This window comes from Anomalospiza imberbis, chromosome 27 (genome assembly GCF_031753505.1).
Source record: "Anomalospiza imberbis isolate Cuckoo-Finch-1a 21T00152 chromosome 27, ASM3175350v1, whole genome shotgun sequence".
Lineage (NCBI taxonomy): Eukaryota > Metazoa > Chordata > Aves > Passeriformes > Viduidae > Anomalospiza > Anomalospiza imberbis.
Window position 1 is genome coordinate 2,039,982 of NC_089707.1, and position 23,029 is coordinate 2,063,010.

Below are 23,029 nucleotides of genomic sequence, written 5' to 3' on the forward strand. Positions count from 1 at the left end.
CCTCTCATCCCATCCCTGCGAGAAGATAAGGAGATATCAACTCTCACCTCAGATGCTTCTCACCTCGACAGAATTTTTTATTCTTTTTAGGTCAAGGACTGTTGACTATTTGCCATTCCAATCTATTTCCCAAAATTCACTGGCACATGGCCAAAATCCTGCCCAGGGTGATGTGGCATGTGGATTTTGTAGATCTGGGGAAGGATCTGCTCCACCACATCCCTGTTTCCACCACGTCAAAGGATGTGGGAAGTGCCACGGCCCTGCCAGGACCGTGCTCTACACCCACTCCCTGACCCCAGGAATAAATGACTTGGGTTGGACAGGAATTTTCCAACAGAAGAGTTTTCCACCTGAGAACGCTGACAAGGCCCAACCGAAGAGTTCTGGGGAAGGTTTTTATTCCATCAGAGCTTTCGGTGGAAACAAAGCAAGGCCTGGCCAGGTCCTCAGATGGGCCCTCAAACCCTGCCAGCTCAACCCCCTTCCCACACAGCGCTGGCCTCCCTGGAGCTGTGGCCACAGCATTTCCCAGCTGATAGATGAGCCAGGGCAGCAAAGAGAAGCAGTTCCTTCAGCAATGACTTTGTAGATTAATTTAATTCATTGATTTAATGGCAAAATGTATTTACTGAAGGTGTAGTTGAACCTGTTGACACCCAATTATTTCTCTGTTCAGTCTGAGGATCCCTCACGCTGGCCCAGAGCCACAAGCCCAGGCTGGGGGTCAGAGGAGGGAGAGTTGGAGGTCACAGGGGGAAGAGTTGGAAGTCACAAGTAGGGAGAGTTGGAGGTCAGAGGAGGGAGAGCTGGAGGCCACAGGCAGGGAAAGTTGGAGGTCACAGGGTGGAGAGCACAGAAGTGGAGAAGAGAAGCAGGATGGGACCTAAAGGGGACCGCAGATCAAAAGCCAAATTCCTGGGTACCCACAAATCCTCCAGGTTGTAAGAACAAGGCCCCAAAAGTGCCACCTCAGCAGAGCAGAGGCCTTGAGGAGGCCAGGGGGACACCAGGCACTGTCCTCTGGGCACATCTCCCAGTGGCCATTGGTGATGGCCACAAGAACCAGCCCAGAGAATCAGCTGCTGAGACCACTGTCACTGCCTCTGCTGGCTGGTGGCAGTTAGGGACACAAATAGCCTCTCATTGTGACATGGGTGTCATCAATGCTCTCTGCACCTCCTGGCTCGCTGCAGGACCTGCCAGCAGTGTCCCAGTGCCTGTCCCCACCACCCAGAGGTGCTCCACTCCCCTTGTCAGCTTCATGGCCTCCTCTGGTCTTGTTCCAAGGATAGTTCTGTGTCCTTCTCATGCTGGGAGCACCAGAACCGTGCAGAGAATTCCAGGTGGGATCTCCTGGGAGCAGAGCAGAGGTGGCCATGGCTCAGTCCATGGATGCACTGGTTGTGCTGGGCTTGGTTTGACTGCTCTGAGCTAGGCAAGATTTGGAATATAAAAAGGAGGGGAGGAAAGTAGGAAAACAAGCAAAGGTGGATGGGACATTTTCTTCCAGGCCACTGACAACCCCTGAGAAGTCAGACCCTTCCCTGCCTCACGTCCTTCTGATGGATTTAGGAGCAAGATGATCTCCTGTCCTGCAGGGAGAGGAGGGAACAGTGTAGGATCAGAAGTTCACTTGAATTCCATGAAGAAATGTGATATTTGGAAGTGTATTTTTGGCAGGCCAAAGCTTTCTGTGCCTTCGTGGTTGCCAGACATTTCACTGCTGGCCAAGGAGGGAACAGCCCAGTGGGTGAAGGGAAAATAGCTTGGAAAATCTCCTTTTCTATGGGTTCAGGGAATCCCTCAGGGCTCTGAAACAGAGGTCAGGGAGCCCAGAGCTGGTTTTGGTCCCATTTTTGTGCTGCTGAACAAAACCTGAGAGGAATGGAAAGGTCACTTTGTGCTTGTGCTGTGTACAACTGATAACCAGGCTGTCCTGGTGATAGCATAGGGGTCCTGATGATAAGATAGGTGTGCTGGTGATAAGATAGGTGTGCTGGTGATAAGATAGGTTGGGATGAGCTAGATCAGGCTGGGGGATGTGATGAGGTGTCACAGTGATGATGAGATGGGCACCAATACTGTCACGTTATTGCTGTGGGGTGAAGTTCAGGAGGTGAAATTCATCCCTTCCCTCACAACACAGACAGTGGAAAATTCCAAAGATTTGGGTAAAACAGAGGGAGACGGATGAGTGCAGGGAAGGAAGGAAGAAAAGAGAGGATTTGGGGAAGTTTCTGGAAGAGCAGCAGCTGCCACAGAGCTCTGAGTCTGTGCTCTCCACCTGCTGCCTTTATCAGTGACATGGCTCTTATCCAAGCCCAGACCCCTGGGATCACACAGGGAAGGGGCTGCAGGTCCAGCAGGGAGTTCCACCTGCAGCAGGGAGAGAGGCAGGGCTGGATAAATCCCTTCTGTGGATGGGGGAGGGAGCCTGGAGACCTGGAGATGTTCCAACTGAAGGGGCTGAGTCCCTCTGGAATGGCAGAGTGGGGATGATCAGGGCCTCAGTTCCAAGGAAATTCCCTTCAGGGGTGACTGTCAGACCCTGCACATCCCAAAAGCAGGAATCACAAAGATTCACAGGAGCCCTGTGACTTCAGGTCCTGCTTGTCTCACACCTTTTTCCCCTTCCAGCAACTCCTGATATTTTCCAATGCTCTTGGAACAGGCAGCTTCCAACCCAAACCATCCCCAGCCCAGGAAGAATAAACCCTTTCCCTTGGTCCTCTGGCATAATCCCAAGGGATTTGTGTCCTGTCAGGGTGTGGATAAACTCAAAACTGTCTCCAGCTAAAGCAGAAGTTTCTCTGGGAATACTTCTCCGGTGCTTTCCTTCCCTGTTTGAAAAAAAAAATATAGAAGCGTCCAGTGAAATGAAAATTTATTGCAAGAAACCATTTCAAAGCAGAAAATGGATTTGCTTGGAAAAGAAAGTCTAAACAAAATGTTTTGGCAGTGGCTTTCAAGTAGTAAACACGTTGAGCCTTCTCTTTTCCAGCTAAAGAGCTGTTTTCTCTGGGAGGAAAACATGAGGAGAATTTTTTCCTGCCTCTGCACTAAGTGACTTAACAAACAGGAACGGGGCAGGTTCTCCTGGATACGTGTTTTCCTCTCTGCTGGGAGGGATAATACATCCAGAGTTCAACATTTTGGACAAGGGGATGGGGTTGAGAGAGAAAATGCCATGTGAAAAGTTGGTGTCGCTGGAGGCTTCTGTCTAAGCAAGGAAATTTAGGACTTGTTTTTCACCAAATCTGGCTCAGTGACTGCTGGCACACAGGTTAATTCAGATGTTGATAAGCTTAATCATCTGAATGCTCCTGAGAACTTTGTTTTCAGCCCAAATCCCACTCTCACCGAGGCTTTTGGCTATGCCCTGGCCTGAGGCTGTTTGTTTTCCCCCAGGACAAGGTGCTGGGGGGGAGCTGCTCTGTGGCTTTAACTACCAGGAGATGGTGAGAGATAAATTCTGGTGTTCGCTGCATCGCAGGGCTCCCACCTCCTCCTTCCTCCGCTGCCCCAGCCTTCACAGCCTCTCTGTTCTCTGCAGCACAGCCCCCACCACGGGCGATCCCCCGCACTGGGGGCAGGTGGGATCCACAGCAAACCCAGCTGAGCAATTTTTTTTGCAAGAAAATATGCAAAAAACCTTCTAGCTCTGCAGCAAAACCAGCCCAAAGATTGCCAGCTTGGGCAACGGGAGCATCAAGGAGGGAAATCCTGGCTTAATAAAGGGAAATTACATTTATTTTCTTGTCAACATGTTGGAAATGATGAAATTATTAAAATAAGCTTCAGTTAGTTAATCATAACCAATACATTAATTATAGAGAATGTGTTATTCTTAAATTACTCTTAGCATATAGCAAAGCTCCTTTTGTGGGAACACAGCCTGGAAAAACGACTAAAACTGTAAAGTTTGTTGAGCTAACCTTGATATGCTGCAATGAACATTCACTGCTTTGTTTGCTAAAAATGTATGAAAAGGTGAGAAGGTTTTGGATCAGGGGCTGTGTGGAGGCTGGGATTTTGTCAGCCCCATCCACACCCAGAGCTGAGAATAAAGCAATTTTCTAACACTAAAAATGCAGCATTGGAGGGTTCTCTTATCCCAATGGGTTTGGGGATTTTGGCAACAAGCCTGAAGCAGTTGCCAGCATTTCTCAAAGTTCAGTGATCCAAGCCATGGGATGTTCAGAACATGGAATAGTTTATTTATAGGGTGACCAGTTTTTAAGTTTGATAAACAACATTTCGTCAGCACAGAGGGGCCAGGTGAGATCCAGGAGTTGAGGGATTGGTCCTGGAATTGTTTGTGAGCCACCTTGGAGGGCTGGGTGACACCTGCTCTGTGCTGGCCGGAGGTGCAGGGGTACAAACCAGCTCTGTCCCACTGCTCCTCCCCATCCCAGTTGCAAACCAGCTGCTTCTTGCCCTAATCCAAGGGGAAAAGGCCACCACAAGGTGGCTCCATGTGCTGTGTCCCACCCCGTGCAAACCCCACCCAACGCGTGCACTTGGTGGTTTCCTGGGAAAGCTTTATTTGTTAAGGCATCTGGAAAAATCCTGATTTTCTGGAGCCAGCACAGTTCATCCTCTGTGAGCCTGGGAGGCACAAAGCTCTGGGATTCTGGGACAGCTTTGGAATTGGGTGGGAAGGAGCTCTGGCAGTCTGTACTCCTGGGCTGGGTCAGGCTGGAGGAGCTGGGGGGCACAGCTGGGTGTCCCTGTCTGTGGGGACACCAACGTCCCCCTCATCCTCAGTTCCACAGCTGCCAAGGAGCATTTGAGAAATTAAAGCAAAACTTCACAAAGAGCCTTTCCAGGTCCATTCAAGGCAGGTGGAGGAGAGGAGGAGTCTCAAGGAAGAGCTGCTTTGGCCCTGTCCCCTGTGTCTGGCCCATTTTCGGGCTTGGCAGCAATGCTGTAGTAGTAGGAGCGGATGGAGTTTTCCACAGCCACAAATCCTGGACGTTCTTCCCATCTGCAAGGGCAGAGAGGAACAAATAAAGTCATCAGAGAGGATAAAGCTGGCCTGATGCAATGAGAGGACACACAGAGACCCTAGGGGAGAGCAGCAACCTGGCTGTGCCAGGGCTCAGGAAGCAGCTGAGACTTTTCAGGGACAGAGACGGTCAAAGACACCGAGCCTTGGGGGTCTTCCAGGACTGGCACAGGCAAATGAGGGGGTCTGATAAAAAAAGTAATCTTGAGCTGAGGAATCATCACAAACAAAGGCAGGAGACACCATTTGCTTTGTGGTGTCACAATGCAAATAGTGTGGTGAAGGTGTCCCTGCCCATGGCAGGGGGTTGGACTGGATGGGCTTTAAGGTCCTGTCCAACCCAAATTTCCAATCCCATTCGGGGATTTGGGACTCTGATGGAGCTGACACCGTGGTGAAATGCTCACCTGTATATCCAGCACTGCTGCATCAGGGCGTACATCTCAGCTGGACACTCCTGGGGACAGTCCATGCGCTTGCCCTGCTCTATGAAGCTGATCACCTCGGGGCCTTTCATTTTCTGGGATGGGAGCAAGAGGAGAGGGATTAATGTGTTCAGAGCTGGCAGCAGGGGTAGAGGAGACAGGTTAGAGCTGCGCCTGGGGTGGAGCTTTGGTCCCAACCCCCCACACCCAGCAGTCACTGTTCCCACCCCAGCAGCCAGAACTGGTGTCTCACGCTGTGGCCAGGCCATCCCACAGACCCCATCCCGGCCACCCTGCAGATCCCATCCCACAGACCCCATCCCAGCCACCCTGCAGATCCCATCCCACAGACCCCATCCCGGCCACCCTGCAGATCCCATCCCACAGACCCCATCCCGGCCACCCTGCAGATCCCATCCCACAGACCCCATCCCGGCCACCCTGCAGATCCCATCCCACAGACCCCATCCCAGCCACCCTGCAGATCCCATCCCACAGACCCCATCAGAGCCACCCTGCAGATCCCATCCCACAGACCCCATCAGAGCCACCCTGCAGATCCCATCCCACAGACCCCATCCCAGCCACCCTGCAGATCCCATCCCACAGACCCTGTCACAGCCACCCTGCAGATCCCATCCCATCCCATCCCATCCCATCCCATCCCATCCCATCCCATCCCGCCTCCAGACTCTGTCCCACCCATCCGTCCTGCAGATCCCATCCTGTCCATCCTGTCAATTTAACCCCCCCCACCCTGCAGAATCCATCCCACCCTGCCTCCACACTCCTTCCACCCTGCAGACCCCATCCTGCCAATCCTGCAGACCCCATCCCACCCACCCTACTCACCCCATCCCTCTTGTCCTACCAACCCCATCCCACCCACCCTCCAGACCCCATCCCACCCATCCTGCCCACCCTCCAGGTCCCACCCCACCCCAGCACAGGCCTAGCAGTGGATGAGAAGTGATTTTTTTATCCCTCAAGTGAGCAGAAGGATCAAAGAGAAGAAAGATCAAAAAACTCTGCTTTGATTCAAACCCAATTTTGATTAGAAGAAATTGGGTTAGAAATTTATTAGAAAATTAGAAAATTTTCTAATCAATTTCTAAATTAGAAAATTTTCTAATCAATTTGAAATTGGTTAGAAAACAAAATTCCGTTTGTTTTCTATTTCTTCTCTCTTAAAACGAGCACAAAGCTGCAGGATCCACCTTAATTTGCGCCTTTCCCAAAATGGAGTGGGATTGTGACACCCATGGGTGACAGAGCCAGCTCTGTCTTATCTTGTAGGGTTCCTGCCTGAACTTGTAGGTTTCCTGCCTCACTTTGTAGGGCTCCTGCTTCACCTTGTATGGCTCCTTCCTCAACCTGTAGGTTTCCTGCCTCACCTTCTAGGGCCCTGTCTCACCTTGTAGGGCCTTGCCTCAAATTGTAGGGTTCCTGCCTCGAATTGTAGGGCTCCTGCCTGAACTTGCAGGGTTCCTGCCTCACCTTGCAGGGCTCCTGCTTCACCTTGTAGGGTTTCTACCTCAACTTCTAGGGCTCCTGCCCCACTTTGTAGGGGCTCTGCCTCAACTTGTAGGGTTACTACCTCACCTTGTAGGGTTCCTGCCTCACCTTGTAGGATTCCTGCCTCACTTTTTAGGGCCCTGTCTCACTTTGTAGGGTTTCTACCTCACCTTGTAGGGCTCTGTCTCACCTTGTAGGGTTTCTGCCCGAAGCTGAAGGCCTCCCACATGGTCACACCGTAGCTCCAGACGTCACTCTTGCTGGAGAACTTGTGGAAGAGGATGCACTCGGGGGCATACCACTTCAAGGGCCACTTCCCTGCTGTCCTGGCCTGCAGCAGAGCAAGGAGGGACATTTGCAGCCTGAGACACAGAGTGCTGGGAGCTGCATCTGAATTCTGCTTGGTGTTTGTGTCAAATCTCACGTTGCTGAAAAAATCACCTGAAATGGGAGCTCCAAAGCCCAGTCCAGGCCCTGCTGTCCTGTTGTGCAGGTGCTGAATGCCCACGGTGCCACATTCCTCCTACCATCTGCCCCCAGGGCTCGGATAAACCATGGAATCATGGAATGATTTGGGTTGGAGGGACATTAAAGCCCATCCCACTCCACCCCCTGCAATGGGCAGGAACACCTTCCACTGTCCCAGGCTGCTCCAAGCCCTGTCCAGCCTGGCCTTGGGCACTGCCAGGGATCCAGGGGCAGCCCCAGCTGCTCTGGGCACCCTGTGCCAGGGCCTGCCCACCCTCCCAGGGAACAATTCCTGCCCAATATCCCATCCAGCCCTGCCCTCTGGCAGTGGGAGCCATTCCCTGTGTCCTGTCCCTCCAGGCCTTGTCCCCAGTCCCTCTCCAGCTCTCCTGGAGCCCCTTCAGGCCCTGCAAGGGGCTCTGAGCTCTCCCTGGAGCCTTCTCCTCTCCAGGGGAGCACCCCCAGCTCTCCCAGCCTGGCTCCAGAGCAGAGGGGCTCCAGCCCTGTGACGAATTTAGTGGCCTTGTCTGGACTCATTCCAAGAGGTCCTCATCTTTCTTGTCCTGGTGGCCCCAGAGCTGGACAGAGAATTCCAGGTGGGGTCTCTCCTTTAGTTGAGCACTGCTGGGAAGATCAGTCCTGGCTCACTCTTCATCACCTTCTCTTCTCTCTGGCTCCTCTCATCCCCCTGCCCCACATCCCCCTGGCTGCCTCTGCATCCTCCTTGTCACCAGAGCTCTGCAAAGCCCCCTTTAATGTCACAGCAGTGAGGCACAGCCTGATGTTGTGCAGAGGGATCTGTGAGCAGCCCAGATCCTCAAGTCTCCGGGGGTCTTATCCTCCCAGCCAGGAGGGCTCCTGCTCCAGACCCTTTGCTGTGCTCACACCCACCTTGTAGTAGCTGTCATCAGCTCCCAGAGCCTTGGAGAGCCCAAAGTCACTGATCTTGGCATAGTGCTGGTTCACCAGCAGGACATTCCTGGCTGCCAGGTCCCTGTGGACGAAGTTCTTCTCCTCCAGGTACTTCATCCCCATGGACACCTGGTGCATCAGCTCCACGATGTTGCTCGTTGTAATCTCGTCCCTGGGGAGGGTGAAAGGAGAACTCAGTAATAAAGGACTTGCTGTGGTCCCCTCTGACTTTTCCAGCTGCAAGGGAGAATGAGCATGGAGATCTCTGCTCCAAAAGCATCAGCCCCTGGAGCCTGAGACAGAGTGAAATTTTAACAGGGTAAATATCCATTTGGATTTAGGTGAAATGTGCCACTTTAAGCTTGCTAACATAAGTAAAATATGCTGTTTAGTCTGGTAACTGCAGCACGAGCAAAACTGGCCCAGCTGAGGAGAAAGAATGCAAATTTCCAAGCTAAAGAGATAAGAAAGACTCCTCCGACCTTGAAACACACAGCGCAGAGTGACCGAGGAGTTCTTTCTGTACTTTCTGACAAAAACTGAGTACAAGTGTAACCGAAATCAGCAGAATGAATATGCATGAACCTATTTTGAAATTCTATGCATATGTAAATTAGTAAGAGTAATAAAAAAGGATTGGGAGTTCTCATGGGCACGCATGTCCTTTGAAGGGAAAAGATCCCTCACACGCGTCCAGTGCTGCAATAAACATACCGTCCCTACAAATCTTTATTGGAATTTTGGGATTTTGATTTTTCAGTGCAATTCAAGCCTCACATGAAAGATTTCTTTCTGCTCTTTTCAGCTTTCCTGCACTTACAAGGGTGTGGATGTGACAGCCTGGTCAGAGAGAGAGAAAACTAGATAAGTTTTCCCAGAATCGGCCTGGGAAGCTTTAGGGAACTGGAGATAAACGATAGCCAAATATTTTTCAAAAACCTGCAGGTGGTGTTTTTCTAATAATCTGTTTTTCTGTTTTTCTCATAAGATTGTTTACAAATGGGTGTCTTGTTAATTAGCCAGTCAAGTGAAATGTATTGATTAAATTACCAGTCAGGTCCACCTGTAGCAAACTAAGCTATAGATGAAGAGAGGATGAAATAAATTGGGCTTTTTGCCACTTTGCTTTCTGCTCTGACTGCATGTCATCTCTGACTCAATGGTGACACAAGGGTGCAGGGCTTTTGAAGTAGATTTTGAGAAGAAACACAGAAAATCAGCCATATTTTATCCAACACTCACTTCTTGGAAGCCAAGAACCTGTTGAGGGGCCCTCCAGAAGCCATCTCCATCACGAGCATCAGCGACTCGGCCTCGCACACCCCGATCATTCTCACAATGTAGGGGTTGTCCAGCTGGTGCATGATCTGTGCTTCCTTCATCATCTCATCCTTCACTGTCTTCTCGTTGTTGCTCTTCAGCACCTTGATGGCCACGTCAATCTGCTTCCTGCACAGGGGAACAGCTGTGGGATGGGCTGAGCACAGCTGCAATCAGGGGTCACAGCCAGGAATGGAAATCCCTTCTCCTGTGACACTTTTTGACCTCCCAACAGCCTGTTCTGGCAGGGCCCCGCACCATCCTTGTGTCCCAGGATGGAGACGAAAGGCCACCTCACCCTTGTGGGTGTAGCCATCCCTGATCTGGGGATGAGACACCTCCCCTCCCACACTGAGATCTGGGTCATCAGTGCCATTTTTCCAGGAGGAAACTGAGGCACAAGTAGGTAAAGACCATCACAGACAAACAGTAACAGAGCCAAGGGTGGCACAACTCCTCAGTGTCACTGCTTTGGCCTGACACAGACAGAGGTGGTCTCAGGAAGGTGGAGTTGTTCCTCTGAGCCCAGCAAGTCCCTTTGGAAGTGGCAGCTGTGTGCCTGGGAATGTGGTGCAGCTTACACACCCAGGGCAATGCAGCTGTCAGTGAAAACCCATGGGAAGCCATGGAATTACACCATCATAATATCCTGGGATCACTGAGGTTGGGAAAGACCTGCAAGATCATCAAGTCTAACCCCTGACTGAACACCACCATCCCCACTAAAGCCCACCACAAAACCAGCTCATTTTCTGAACACTTCCAGGGGCAGTGCCTCAGCCATCACATCCATCATCCCCGACCTTCCAGTTCATTTCTAATCCACCCCATTGTCACTTTGGGGCCCATCTAGTGACCAGCAGGACAGCTGGGGACACCTCAAGCCCAGCCAGGTCCCTCTCCTCCCCCTTCCCCAGCACCCTCACTCACTTCCTCATTTTGTAAACTCCCTTCTTGACGCAGCCAAAGTTTCCTGCACCCAGCTCCACCTCATCGATCATCAGGTGGTCCCTCTTCAGGAAGAGCTTCTTGTCCTTCAGCTCCTCGGGATCGCTGTAGGGGCTCTCATAGACACTGGTGTCCATGGGCAGCAGCCGGGATTTTCCTGCCCCTTCCCAAGAGGAGCACTTGGTTATAAACCTGTCCTACCCCATCCTGCTGTCCCTCATGGATTGGGAAGGGTTTCTCTGCTCTTTTGGCCAATTCACCTTCACCTCCAGCATTTCTGGTCCCTCCTGGACATCTCCCTTCCTTTCACAACCCAGGGCCCCTCCCAGTCCTGGTTGCTGAAAGAGGTGGGATGGGGAGAGGGGTCTGAGCATTCCCACTCCACATATCAGCCCTGCCAGCCCTGGGCAGGGCTTTACCCCACTGAAATTCAACTGAATCCACTGAAAAATGTAAATTTTAGTGAAAAATGGGGATAAGACAGGGCTTCGCTTCCTGGCTAAGGCAAGGAATAGGGTAGGGCTTGATTTCCTGGGAGCCCAGTGTGGGTGCAGGGCTCTGGAGTGTCTGGGGTTCTCCTGGGTGCTTTTGTAAGAAAGGGGCTTTGTAGCAGGGCTCCAGGGAACCCCTGGGCTCCTGGGACATCCCCAGTCCTGTCCCCTGTGAGGAGGAGGGGGCTCTGGAGGTGCTCACCGACAGGGTCTGGGGTGTATCCATCTGCATTGAGAGGGCCCAGGTTTCTCTGGAAAAGAAATGAGGAGAAAGTGGATAAACGAGAAATTGCTTCAGTTGGAAGCAATGGAAGGGAAAGGAACAGCGAAACTGCACCCCAACACAGCCGCAGCTGGTGATCCCTCTGAGGTGGGCTGAGACTGGAGTGGTCTGGAACCAACATTCCTGTTCCAGTCCAGTTCCCCCAGGGCACAGCAGGGATTGGGGCCAGGGACCCTGAGCACAGCACCCTTCTCCAGGGTGAGGCCTCTCTGTCCCCTGTGCTGTCCCCATCTGAGCCAAGACTCACAGTCTGCACTGAGCCAGGAAGGGGAGGGAAGCCTGGACACAGCTCAGGTCACATCCAGCACAGGGAGAGTGGCTTTGTGAGCACACAGAGACACTGGGCAGCCACTGTCCCGAGAGCAGAGAGTGACAGGGTGGCAGAGCTTGGAATGCCAGACTCACAGAAAGCCAGAGCTGGAAGAGCTTGGGAAGAACTAAATCTGCCAGAGTTGGGAAGAGCTCGGGAAATTCGATAAGGCCCAAGGACAGACAAAATCTCCAGCCTGAGCAGGGCATGTTGAGTGCAGTGCTGTTGATGTGCCAGCCAGGAAGGGTTTCAGGCCCTGATGTGTGGGATAAATCCTGAGAGAAAGCAGATCCTTTCCCAGAGCAACTGCGGGGTTTGTTCCGTGGATCCCAGGCAGTTCTGGATGGATCCAGCACAGAGGGGACATCACTCAGCCTGGGGACACCCAGCCCAGCCCAGGGACACCAGGCTTTCCCTTCCCTTCCTGGCTGGCTCAGATTTCAGCTGCAGTTGGGAGCCGGGCACGGTTCTGTCACCATAAAAATGCCCCAAAATCTGATAGCAGCACCACTGGATCCAGTAGTGTATAAATATTTTTTTTTTCTGTATAAATAAATAGAGGGAACATCACTCAGCCTCACAATTTCCTGAGCTGGGAGGGACCCTCAGGGATCATCAGTGCAGCCCCTGTACACCCCAACACCCCCACCCTGAGCATCCCTGGCAGCGCTGTCCAAACGCTCCTGCAGCTCTGGCAGCCTTGGGGCCGGGACCATTCCCTGGGGAGCCTGGGCAGTGCCAGCACCCTCGGGGGGAAGAACCTTTCCCTGAGCTCCGTGCCAAGGCCTGGCCCAGCTCCAGCCCTTCCTGGGCTCCTGTCCCTGTCCCAGAGCAGAGCTCAGCCCCTGCCCCTCTGCCTCTCCTCAGGAGGAGCTGCAGCCCCCGAGGAGCCTCCCCTCAGTCTCCTGTGCTGCAGCTGAACGAGCCAAGTGCCCTCAGCCGCTCCTCAGACCCTTCCCAGCTCCGTGCCCCTCCTTGGGACACTCTCCAACAGCTGGGGAGTCTGGGCAGTGCCCAGCACCCTGGAGGCCGCTGTGGGTTCTGAAAGCCCCCTGAGGTGATGGGTGAGCCCCCAGGCCTCACTCAGCCCCCCTGGGATCCCCAAAGCCGCTGCTTTCAGCACAGCCCAGCGCTCAGGGACTGAGCAGGGACATTCCCCACGGCAGGGTGAGCACAAAGCCCTGGCCGGGGGCCAGTGGGAGCAGCAGGGCTGAGCATTCCCAGAATCCCAGCAGCTCCTGCCTGGCCAGCAGGGCAGGGATGGAGGGCTCCCCAGGGACAGCCCCACATGTTGCAAGGAGCTCAGGATGAATGGAAACCCTTCTCAGCTCTACCAGGGGCTGTGCCCGGCTGTTTCCCACCCCCATCCAAGCTGGAAAGGGAACAACATCCCAGCTGGGCTTAATAAAGTCCAGTGCAGTTCCTGAGCTTTTAGACAAAAGCAGGGTTTGAAGAGCAGGGTTTGATCAGCCAAGCTTGAAAGGCAGCAATATTAAAACCACTGAGTTCCCAGTTAAACAAAGCCTCCCCCAAACTTACGCTCACGGAGGGGTGGGTGGGTGGAACTGGTGCTGCAGAGGCTGCAAAACAGGAGAGACGGTTTGTTGTGGGGAGTTTGTTATCAGCAGTTTGGTATCAGCAGTTTGCCCCAAGCAGGGCCAGACCATGTTCCTTGAAGGACCCTGTGGGTCTGATCACATCCCCTCCATCCCCCAAAGGAAAATTTCCACAGCTTTAGCCTAAAAATATGTGGAAATGTGTCTGGATGTGGCTGTTATTCCCAAATTTCGTCAGGGCAGGTGCCAGCACTGGAGCACCCCATGGGTCCAGGGGCAGAGACTGGCAGAGCTGAGCCCCAGGACAGCGCAGGCTCTGAAGTGACACAGTGACACGTGGACCCAATGTGCCCCCTGGAAGGAAATTTCCCTTCAGGAAGGGAAATTGGGGCTGGCACTGCTCCAACTGGCACCAGTTGGTGGCAAACCAAGGCCAGGGTGGCACTGAGGGGTGTCAGCTCACCTGGCATGTTGGGGTTGGGGCAGGCTTCCCTCAGGTAGAAAATCAGCCCGTCTGGTTTGAGTTTTAAGTACTCCACCAACTGGGAAAGGCATGGGAGGAAAAAGAGATTATGGTGAGGAGAAAAAAAAAAACCCACCTTAATATGATATAGAATATATATAATATAATATAATATAATATAATATAATATAATATAATATAATATAATATAATATTATATTATATTATATTATATTATATTATATTATATTATATATATAATACATTATATATTATATATAATTTATAATACATTATATATTATATATTATATATTATATATTATATATTATATATTATATTATGTATATAATATATTATATATATTATATAATAATATGTTATATATATTACACAAATATAAATATAATTGTATATATTATAGATAATACATAAATGCATAAAATTACATATTATATTAATATATAATATATAATATATAATATATAATATATAATATATAATATATAATATATTATATATTATATATTATATATTATATATTATATATTATATATTATATATTATATATTATATATTATATATTATAGTAGTATCATATTATTATATATTATATATATTTAATTTGATCGGTTTAATACATTTAATTATATATATTTATATTATCAATATATATTATATTATTGATTTATAATATAACATATAATGTATAATGTAGACAATAATTTTCTATTATTAATAATATAAATAATAATATTAATATTATTAGCAACTTTTGTGGCTTAGGGCAATGAACCCTCTCAGATTTATGGCAGGCAGGCACCAGACTGTTTCGGTTTTCTATTTGTGCACTTAGGGATGTGCCAGGGTGTGATTGCATCCCTGGATATCTGTGAGAGTTGGGAAGAGCTCGGGAAATTCGATAAGGCCCAAGGACAGACAATATCTCCAGCCTGAGCAGGGCATGTCGAGTGCAGTGCTGTTGATGTGCCAGCCAGGAAGGGTTTCAGGCCCTGATGTGTGGGATAAATCCTGAGAGAAAGCAGATCCTTTCCCAGAGCAACTGCGGGGTTTGTTCCGTGGATCCCAGGCAGTTCTGGATGGATCCAGCACAGAGGGGACATCACTCAGCCTGGGGACACCCAGCCCAGCCCAGGGACACCAGGCTTTCCCTTCCCTTCCTGGCTGGCTCAGATTTCAGCTGCAGTTGGGAGCCTGGCACGGTTCTGTCGCCATAAAAATGCCCCAAAATCTTTGTTTTCAATAAAATTCCGAGAGAAAACAGTCCTGGGAATTCGGAAAATTCTGCAAAATGGGGTTGGGTTGCTGTCCCTCAGTCAGCCCTAGCCAGGAGGAAGCTCTGGCATCCACTCCTTGGATAATTTTAGTTAATGGTTTAACTAACTTGTTTTAATTAACTAATCCTGACCCATATATGCATTAATATCAAATACTGTGTTATTCTTCAATTACTCTCAGCCAGCATGGCACAAGGTTGTCATGAGCTACTTTTGCAGGAGCACAGCTGGGGAAAATTACTGGAATTTTAAGTTTTGATAAACTGACTCTGATGTACACCAATGAGCAAAGCCTGGGAGAGGAAGATGGATTGAGGTTGGACATCTGGAATGCAGAATTTATGGACCACAAGGAGGCTTTGGAGGAACCAGAAGCAAAGGAAGAGACTAAAAAAGATTCAGTTTAAGTATTGGAGAGTCCCTGCTAGAGAAAAGAAAAAAATACTAAAAAGATTAAAAATATGGTCTAATTAGCAGAAAAAGAGAGAAATTACTAACCAATACAGGATAGAATACTAATTAATGAAAGAGAATTATCACAGAATAATGGAATATTCTGAGTTGGAAGGGACCCCTGAGGATCAATGGTGATGATTATTAATTATTAAGTGATGGGGATCAAACCACAACTGTGGTGTTATGATATCATTTAGAACCAATGAACATTAATTTATTTTTCTGTGTAAATAAGTATAATCAATAAAATATTTTATATAGATATATTTTCTGTAATATAAATATATATTGATATTAAAATTATCTATAAAATATAAAAATAAATATTATATATGTTTATATTTTATATAATTTATATAAATATAAACATACAATTATGTAACAAAGTTTTAGATCAGGGTCTGTGCGGAGGCCAGAATTTTGTCAGCCATGCACACAAATCCTGGCCAGGAATAAAATAATTCCTGACTCCCTGACACTAAAAAGATGGTGTTAGAGGGTTTTTTTTATCCTGATGATTTTGAGGGACTTGGTAACACTTCAAAGCAAGGAAAAGGTGCCTCAATTTCTTGCTACCTGCCAGAGTGTGTCGAATTTGGTGCCCTCAGGAATGGAATATTTCCCAGATTTGTCGTGATCCACCCGGTAGTGATACACAGTCTTGCCATAGATGAGGGACAGGGCATAGGCACGGTTCTCCTTCTTTTCCCTCAGCCTGGCAGGAAGGAAAATGATTCATAAATTATTAAAAGCAGCTCTTGGTTTTACTCTGAGGATTGTCAGTGCCAGTGGTGAGTGGGCACGTGTACGTGAAGAGGTGTCCCTGTGTCCCTGTATAAAATTATATATATTATATATAAAATTATATATATATACATATATATATATATATATATATATATATATATATAATATATAATGTAGATAAATATATAATATAGATAAATATATAATATAGATAAATGTATAATATATCATGTTATATATTATAGTATTAAATTTTATTGTCTATAATTATATAATATTATATGATAATATATTATCTATAATTAGTATATTGTTATGATATATAATATTATATTATTATAGTATTATGTTATTATCATATAATTATTATATAGACTATACTATATTATTGTATTATATATATATGTATAGTATATATATTGTATATATCTAAACATATAATATCTATAATATAGATATTATATTAATACATATTATAAAATTATATATATTATATTTAAATATATATATTCCAGTCCAAAATGAAATGGAAGAGGCTGTCTGGAGCTGTTTTTCCGTTTAAATAACAGACCTGATCCAGTACCTGCTACCTCAGCCAAAAAAAAAAACCTCCATTAAGGCAAAAATCCCCACAGAGGCCCAAAGTCCCCTCCAAAGATTAAGGCAGACCTGACCAAAAGCCTAAAGCTGGGTTCATTGGAATCGCCAGCCTCCCAACACCCCCTGAAAAGGCTGAGGAGGGACCCTTCACCTCCAGATTTTGCCCTTCTCACAGAACCAGAGAATCTCGAAATCATTTTGGTTTGAAAAGGCTTTAAAGGTCACCCAGTTCCAGTCCCTTCCGCTGTCCCAGGCTGCTCCAAGCCCTGTCCAGCCTGGCCTTGGGCACTGCCAGGGATCCAGGGGCAGCCCCAGCTGCTCTGGGCACCCTGTGCCAGGGCCTGCCCACCCTCCCAGGGAACAATTCCTGCCCAATATCCAAACCTGCTTTTAGTTTTAAACCATTCCCCCTAGTCCTGTCTCTCCAGCTCCTGATGAACTGTTCACCAGCTAATTCTTCCTTTCCTAACTGATCCAGAAGAGAATTAGATGATTTTAAGGCTGTCACACCAGGGCAGAGATGCAGGGCAAAATTTTCTCCTGTGTTTTCTGGGCCTTACATCGCCAGCCTGTCAGTGTTTAATTTCTTCCCCCACTGAACCCTCCATGCCTCATCATCCTGTGCAGCAGCAACCAAACTTTATAGAGATATTGAAATAAGAGAAAAAAATAAATATCCAGATTGGCTCTTCATGGGGGGGCAGATGCTGGAACCCTGGTCCCTGAGAATTTCAGACTTTCTGTGCTGACAGGCACTGACCCCCAATAGAACACTGCATTTGAGGCTGTGGAGAAGGCTTCCAAAATGGAATGACAGAACTGGGATTGTGGGTGTGGAGTTTGAATAGAAGTGTGGAATGTCACAGGGTGGGAAACTTAGAGTTGAAGGTTTTAGAATGCAGTAATATATTTAAAGCAAGATAGAAGTTTTAAAGCAGAAGCTAATCCTTCTTTACCTTCTTCTTCACTTTCTTCCTCATGAGTTTGAGTAGTATCATGTAATTAAATAAAAATCTGCATTACAAGTCACGAGTAGTTAGTTATTAAGTTAAAAGTAAAAATAATTTAGGTGTCATTTCTTAATTGGACAGCTTATCCTTAAAAGGCCTTGTAGACAGAAAGATACAGCTCCATTTTTAGCTTGTTCAAGTTAAGTACTATAAAACTCACAGTTTATGAATCTATAATACAGATAAGAACTAATAAACGTCCAAGTCCGAACAAAATACCTTCTCACACACTTAATCCCAACCTTAACAGGAAAAAAAAAAAACCCAAAGAATCCACATAGTGGTGCCCTGTGTGAGGAAGAACAGACTTGGGACTCTGAAATATCTGTAACCACTCTGAGAAAATTCAGCTGCACCTTCTCTGTCACATGAAACCAGTAACAGCAGGGCAATGGGGGTGGGAAATGGTCAAAAATCCAGGGATGCCAGCATCCTCCAGGGGTTTGGAAACTCACAGGAATTTCCCATCAGGCTGTGCCCCCGAGTAGAGCCTCCGTTCCGCTTCCTCCCGGCTGATATTGCCGTGGGTACCAGGGCATCCTCTCGTGGGCTGTGGTGGCTACCAGCTTCTCCACCTGGGGAGCCTGGCTGATGATGGCCTGTTCCAGGGCATCCCCCTGGGAAAGAACAGGAAAAGAGACCTGCTGCCATCCTGTTGCTCTGCTGATGGCTTCAGCACAGGTCATTTGGGGCACATGACACAGGAAACTCAGAATGTCTCATAATTAATCGAGACCCAACAGCGGCTGAATCCTGTTCTGCTGCAGAGCAGAATTCCTGACTTATCTCAACTGACCTAATCCTTTAAATCCAGCTGAAGTCCTTTGATTTTGGTGAGGGAAGAGAGAGGGCACCATGCTTATGTGGGGAATCTTAATGCTGGGCTTGTGGGGTGTCATTCAGCCTCATGTTTGTGGTTGGTGGCAAGTTGAATCTGTGCCCTGGCAGCCCAAAGTGCCACCCTGTCCTGGGGGCACCAGGCCCAGGGAGGAATTGTCCCACTCTGCTCTGCACTGGGGCAGCCTCACCTCCAGTGCTGGGGGCACTTTGGGCACCACAAGGTCAGAAGGATCCAAAGCTGTTGGAGAGTGTCCCAAGGAGGGACACGGAGCTGGGGAAGGGTCTGAGGAGCGGCTGAGGGCACTTGGCTCGTTCAGCTGCAGTACAGGAGACTGAGGGGAGGCTCCTCGGGGGCTGCAGCTCCTCCCGAGGGGAGGCAGAGGGGCAGGGGCTGAGCTCTGCCCTGGGACAGGGACAGGAGCCCAGGAAGGGCTGGAGCTGGGCCAGGCCTTGGCATGGAGCTCAGGGAAAGGTTCTTCCCCCCGAGGGTGCTGGCACTGCCCAGGCTCCCCAGGGAATGGTCCCGGCCCCAAGGCTGCCAGAGCTGCAGGAGCGTTTGGACAGCGCTGCCAGGGATGCTCAGGGTGGGGGTGCTGGGGTGTCTGGGCTGGGACAGGGCTGCACTGATGATCCCTGAGGGTCCCTTCCAGCTCAGGATATTCCATCACTCCATGATTTTCTTGAGAGCACAACCTTTCTGGTGCCCCCTGCCCTCCTGGCTGCTCACCACCCACAGGCACCAGGACTTGGAGAGGTCGATGCAGTCTGGCAATCACGGGAGAGGGACCCTGAGTTCCTCCCCCCGGGCTCACGCCGGTGTTAAACCCTTACTGTCCCTTTGCCAGGAGGTGGCGATATCCTTTGTGCTATCTGCAGGTGGCCACAGATCTGCTCTGGGGGAAAGCCTACAGAATCCCCGGTTCTGGGAGAGAATTCTGCTACAAAATACCTCATTTTAGCACAGAACACCTCATTTGGCTATAGAAACCCTATAGAACACCTCGTTCACCCTATAAAATACCTCATTCTGTCAAACACGTTTGGTGTAAATAGGCCAAATTTAGAAAGGCTCCATAAGGAGACTGCCTGAACTGTATTTCTCCAAGGACTTAAAAGAAAATATAGAGTCCCAGAATGATTTAGGTTGGTGAAGACCTCCAAGGTCATCGAGGCCAAGCAGAGCCCCATCCCCACCTTGTCCCCATCCCAGAGCACTGAGTGCCACGTCCAGGCCTTCCTTGGACACCTCCAGGGATGGGGACTCCAAACCTCCCCGGGCAGCCCTTTCCAAGGAAACAACAAAATAACCCCTAGAAGTGTCTGAGAAACCAAGGTGGCAGATGGCAGAAAGAAATTAAGTCCATGGTTGCCAGTGGGACCATTTAGAGTTTTGATTTATGTCTATATTGTAGAAATTCCAGTCTGCAATAAAATGCAGGAACCTGTTTGTGGCTATTTTTAAATTTAAATAGCACACAGACCTGATCCACCGCCCCTTCCCTGGTCTCATGGGTAAAACCTTCACTGGCAAAAAAAAAAACCCTCCAGAGAGGCAAAAATTCCACTCCAAAGAATGAAAAAGACCAGAGCAGAAGCCTAAATCTGGTTTCATTTCAGCTTCAGCACAATGTTTGGAGGCACAGGCGCCTCACATTTGGAGAGACATTCCCAGAAATCACAGAATATTCTGAGTTGGAAGGGACCCACAAGGAACATCAAGCCCAATTATTAAGTAAATGGGCCCATATGGGGATGGAACCCAAAACCTTGGCATTATTAGCACCATGCTCTGACCAACTGAGCCAATCCCAGGATTGGGGTGGAGAATCTGCTGCCAGCAGTGCCAGGGACACGTCCATGGCATGGGGGTCATGTCTTTATGTGCCTCTGGAGCTCTGTGGTTGGGTTTTGGGATGGGTTTGTTTAGTTCTGGGATGGTTTTGTTGGGGTTTGGGATGGGTTTGTTTAGTTCTGGGATGGTTTTGTTGGGGTTTGGGATTGTTTTATTGGGGTTTGGGATGGGTTTGTTTAGTTCTGGGTTGGTTTTGTTGGGGTTTGGGATGGTTTTGTTGGGGTTTGGGATGGGTTTGTTTAGTTCTGGGATGGGTTTGTTGGGGTTTGGGATGGGTTTGTTTAGTTCTGGGATGGTTTTGTTGGGGTTTGGGATTGTTTTGTTGGGGTTTGGGATGGGTTTGTTTAGTTCTGGGATAGGTTTGTTGGGGTTTGGGATGGTTTTGTTGGGGTTTGGGATGGGTTTGTTTAGTTCTGGGATGGGTTTGTTGGGGTTTGGGATGGGTTTGTTTAGTTCTGGGATGGTTTTGTTGGGGTTTGGGATGGGTTTGTTTAGTTCTGGGATGGGTTTGTTGGGGTTTGGGATGGGTTTGTTTAGTTCTGGGTTGGTTTTGTTGGGGTTTGGGATGGGTTTGTTTAGTTCTGGGATGGTTTTGTTGGGGTTTGGGATGGTTTTGTTGGGGTTTGGGATGGGTTTGTTTAGTTCTGGGATGGTTTTGTTGGGGTTTGGGATGGGTTTGTTTAGTTCTGGGATGGGTTTGTTGGGGTTTGGGATGGGTTTTTTTTAGTTCTGGGTTGGTTTTGTTGGTGTTTGGGATGGGTTTGTTTAGTTCTGGGATGGTTTTGTTGGGGTTTGGGATGGTTTTGTTGGGGTTTGGGATGGGTTTGTTTAGTTCTGGGATGGTTTTGTTGGGGTTTGGGATGGGTTTGTTTAGTTCTGGGATGGGTTTGTTGGGGTTTGGGATGGGTTTGTTTAGTTCTGGGATGGGTTTGTTGGGGTTTGGGATGGGTTGTTGGCTTTTGGGATCAGTGCTCTGGTCTAAGGGAGCATCCCATGGGCTGCAGAGGAGAAGGACACTTGGGGGAAGGCCAGCAAAGTGAGCTCCAGCTGTTCCAAGGATGGGTCAGAAGGCTTGGGAAGATGTTTAGACCAGTGTGCAGAGAAGAAACTGGGAAAGAGCAGGATTCAGACCCTTCACAGCACCATCACCCTCCAAGGAGAGGAACCTTACTCTGCTGTGCTGCAAATGGGACACGACAGTGCCAGAGGGGTCACGGCTTTCCCCCCTGTTGGAACCCTGTCTGCTGAGAATTTCAGACTTTCTGTGCTGACAGGCACTGATCCCCAATAGAACACTGCATTTCACCTGAGGCAGTGGAGAAGGCTTCCAAAATTGAATTATAGAACTGGGATTTTGGGTGTGTGTAGTTTGAATTGAAGTGTGTAATATCACAGGGTAGAAAACTTAGAGTTGAAGGTTTTAGAACATAGTAATATATATAAAGCATGATGGAGGTTTTAGGGCGGAGGCTGGTCCTTCTTCTTCACCTTCTTCTCCATGGGCTTTGTGGTTTTGTGTAATTGGATTAAAAAGTCCACATTTTGGGCCACAGGTTAAAAGTAAAAATAATTTAGATGTCATTTCTTAATTGGACAGTTTATCCTTAAAAGGCCTTGTAGAGATAGAGATGAGGCTCCATTTTCAGTTTGTGGGAGTGAAGTGCTGTAGAACTCAGCATTTGTGAGACTGAAACATAGATAAGAACTAATAAACATCTGAGTCCAAACAAGAAATACTATCTTGCACAATTAATCCTGTCCCTGGTGAAAAAAAAGAGAAGCAAAAAAAAAAAAAGAAAAGCAAACAAAAAGAATCCACACCACTCCACCCCTGGAACGCCCCAGTACCTCCAGTTTCCATGTCTGCCGCACGTACTCCCGCACCATGTTGTCCCTCATGCTGTCGAAGACGCCGGGCTGGGGCTCCACCCCGCTGGGGCGGTTGCAGGGCTTGCGCAGGGGGCAGCAGAGCCCGTCGGCATCCTTGGAGTAGAACTCGCAGAGCTCCTCGGGGCCGCAGTGGGCCTTGCCCCCCAGGATGGCGTAGGTGCCGTTGAGCTGGCGCTCGATGGGGTAGTGGTAGAACTGCAGGTTGCACACCATGGACAGCACGTAGCCGCCCAGGCTGCGCAGGCACTGCCGCAGCAGGAACAGCCCATCCGCCATCCCCCCCAGCTTCAGGTGCTCCTCAGCCTCCGAGCGCGCGATGCTGCCGTAGTAGAAGGGCAGGTGGGCGGCGGCGTCCGGCATCTCCGCCTTTGCTCACCGCGGTGGCTCACGCACTGTGGAGGCTGCTGGGCCAACAGGGAAGAAGTTGTTAACCCTCCCCTGGAGGGAAAACCCCTCAAGTTACAACCAGCCTTGTTAGGGTGAGGAAAAAAGGCTTCTCCCAGCATGCCTTGCTGCAACATGCAGATTCCATGTATTCCATTGGCCCTTTCCCCTCGCTCCACTCCTGTGCCCACATCCCATTGGTCCTGGTGTTCTGTCCTGCCCCTCAAGATCCTTATATAAACTCCTGCTT

At 48.9% G+C, this 23,029-nt stretch overlaps 1 protein-coding gene and 1 long non-coding RNA gene across 2 annotated transcripts; one reads left to right on the forward strand and one right to left on the reverse strand.

Moving 5' to 3' along the window:
• The first annotated feature begins 320 nt into the window (after positions 1–320).
• On the forward strand, positions 321–1,840 carry LOC137462878 (uncharacterized). The gene is made up of 2 exons (XR_010993798.1): positions 321–777; positions 846–1,840. It is a non-coding gene; the product is annotated as an uncharacterized lncRNA (long non-coding RNA).
• Positions 1,841–3,638: 1,798 nt separating this feature from the next.
• ZAP70 (zeta chain of T cell receptor associated protein kinase 70) lies at positions 3,639–22,778 on the reverse strand. Its single transcript, XM_068173691.1, is given in 13 exon segments — positions 3,639–4,990; positions 5,419–5,531; positions 7,142–7,282; positions 8,311–8,503; positions 9,574–9,780; positions 10,582–10,762; positions 11,293–11,341; positions 13,223–13,263; positions 13,703–13,781; positions 16,033–16,171; positions 18,269–18,339; positions 18,341–18,430; positions 22,354–22,778. Coding segments are annotated over 13 exon segments (1,830 nt in total). The 5' UTR covers positions 22,756–22,778; the 3' UTR covers positions 3,639–4,866.
• Positions 22,779–23,029: the final 251 nt, after the last annotated feature.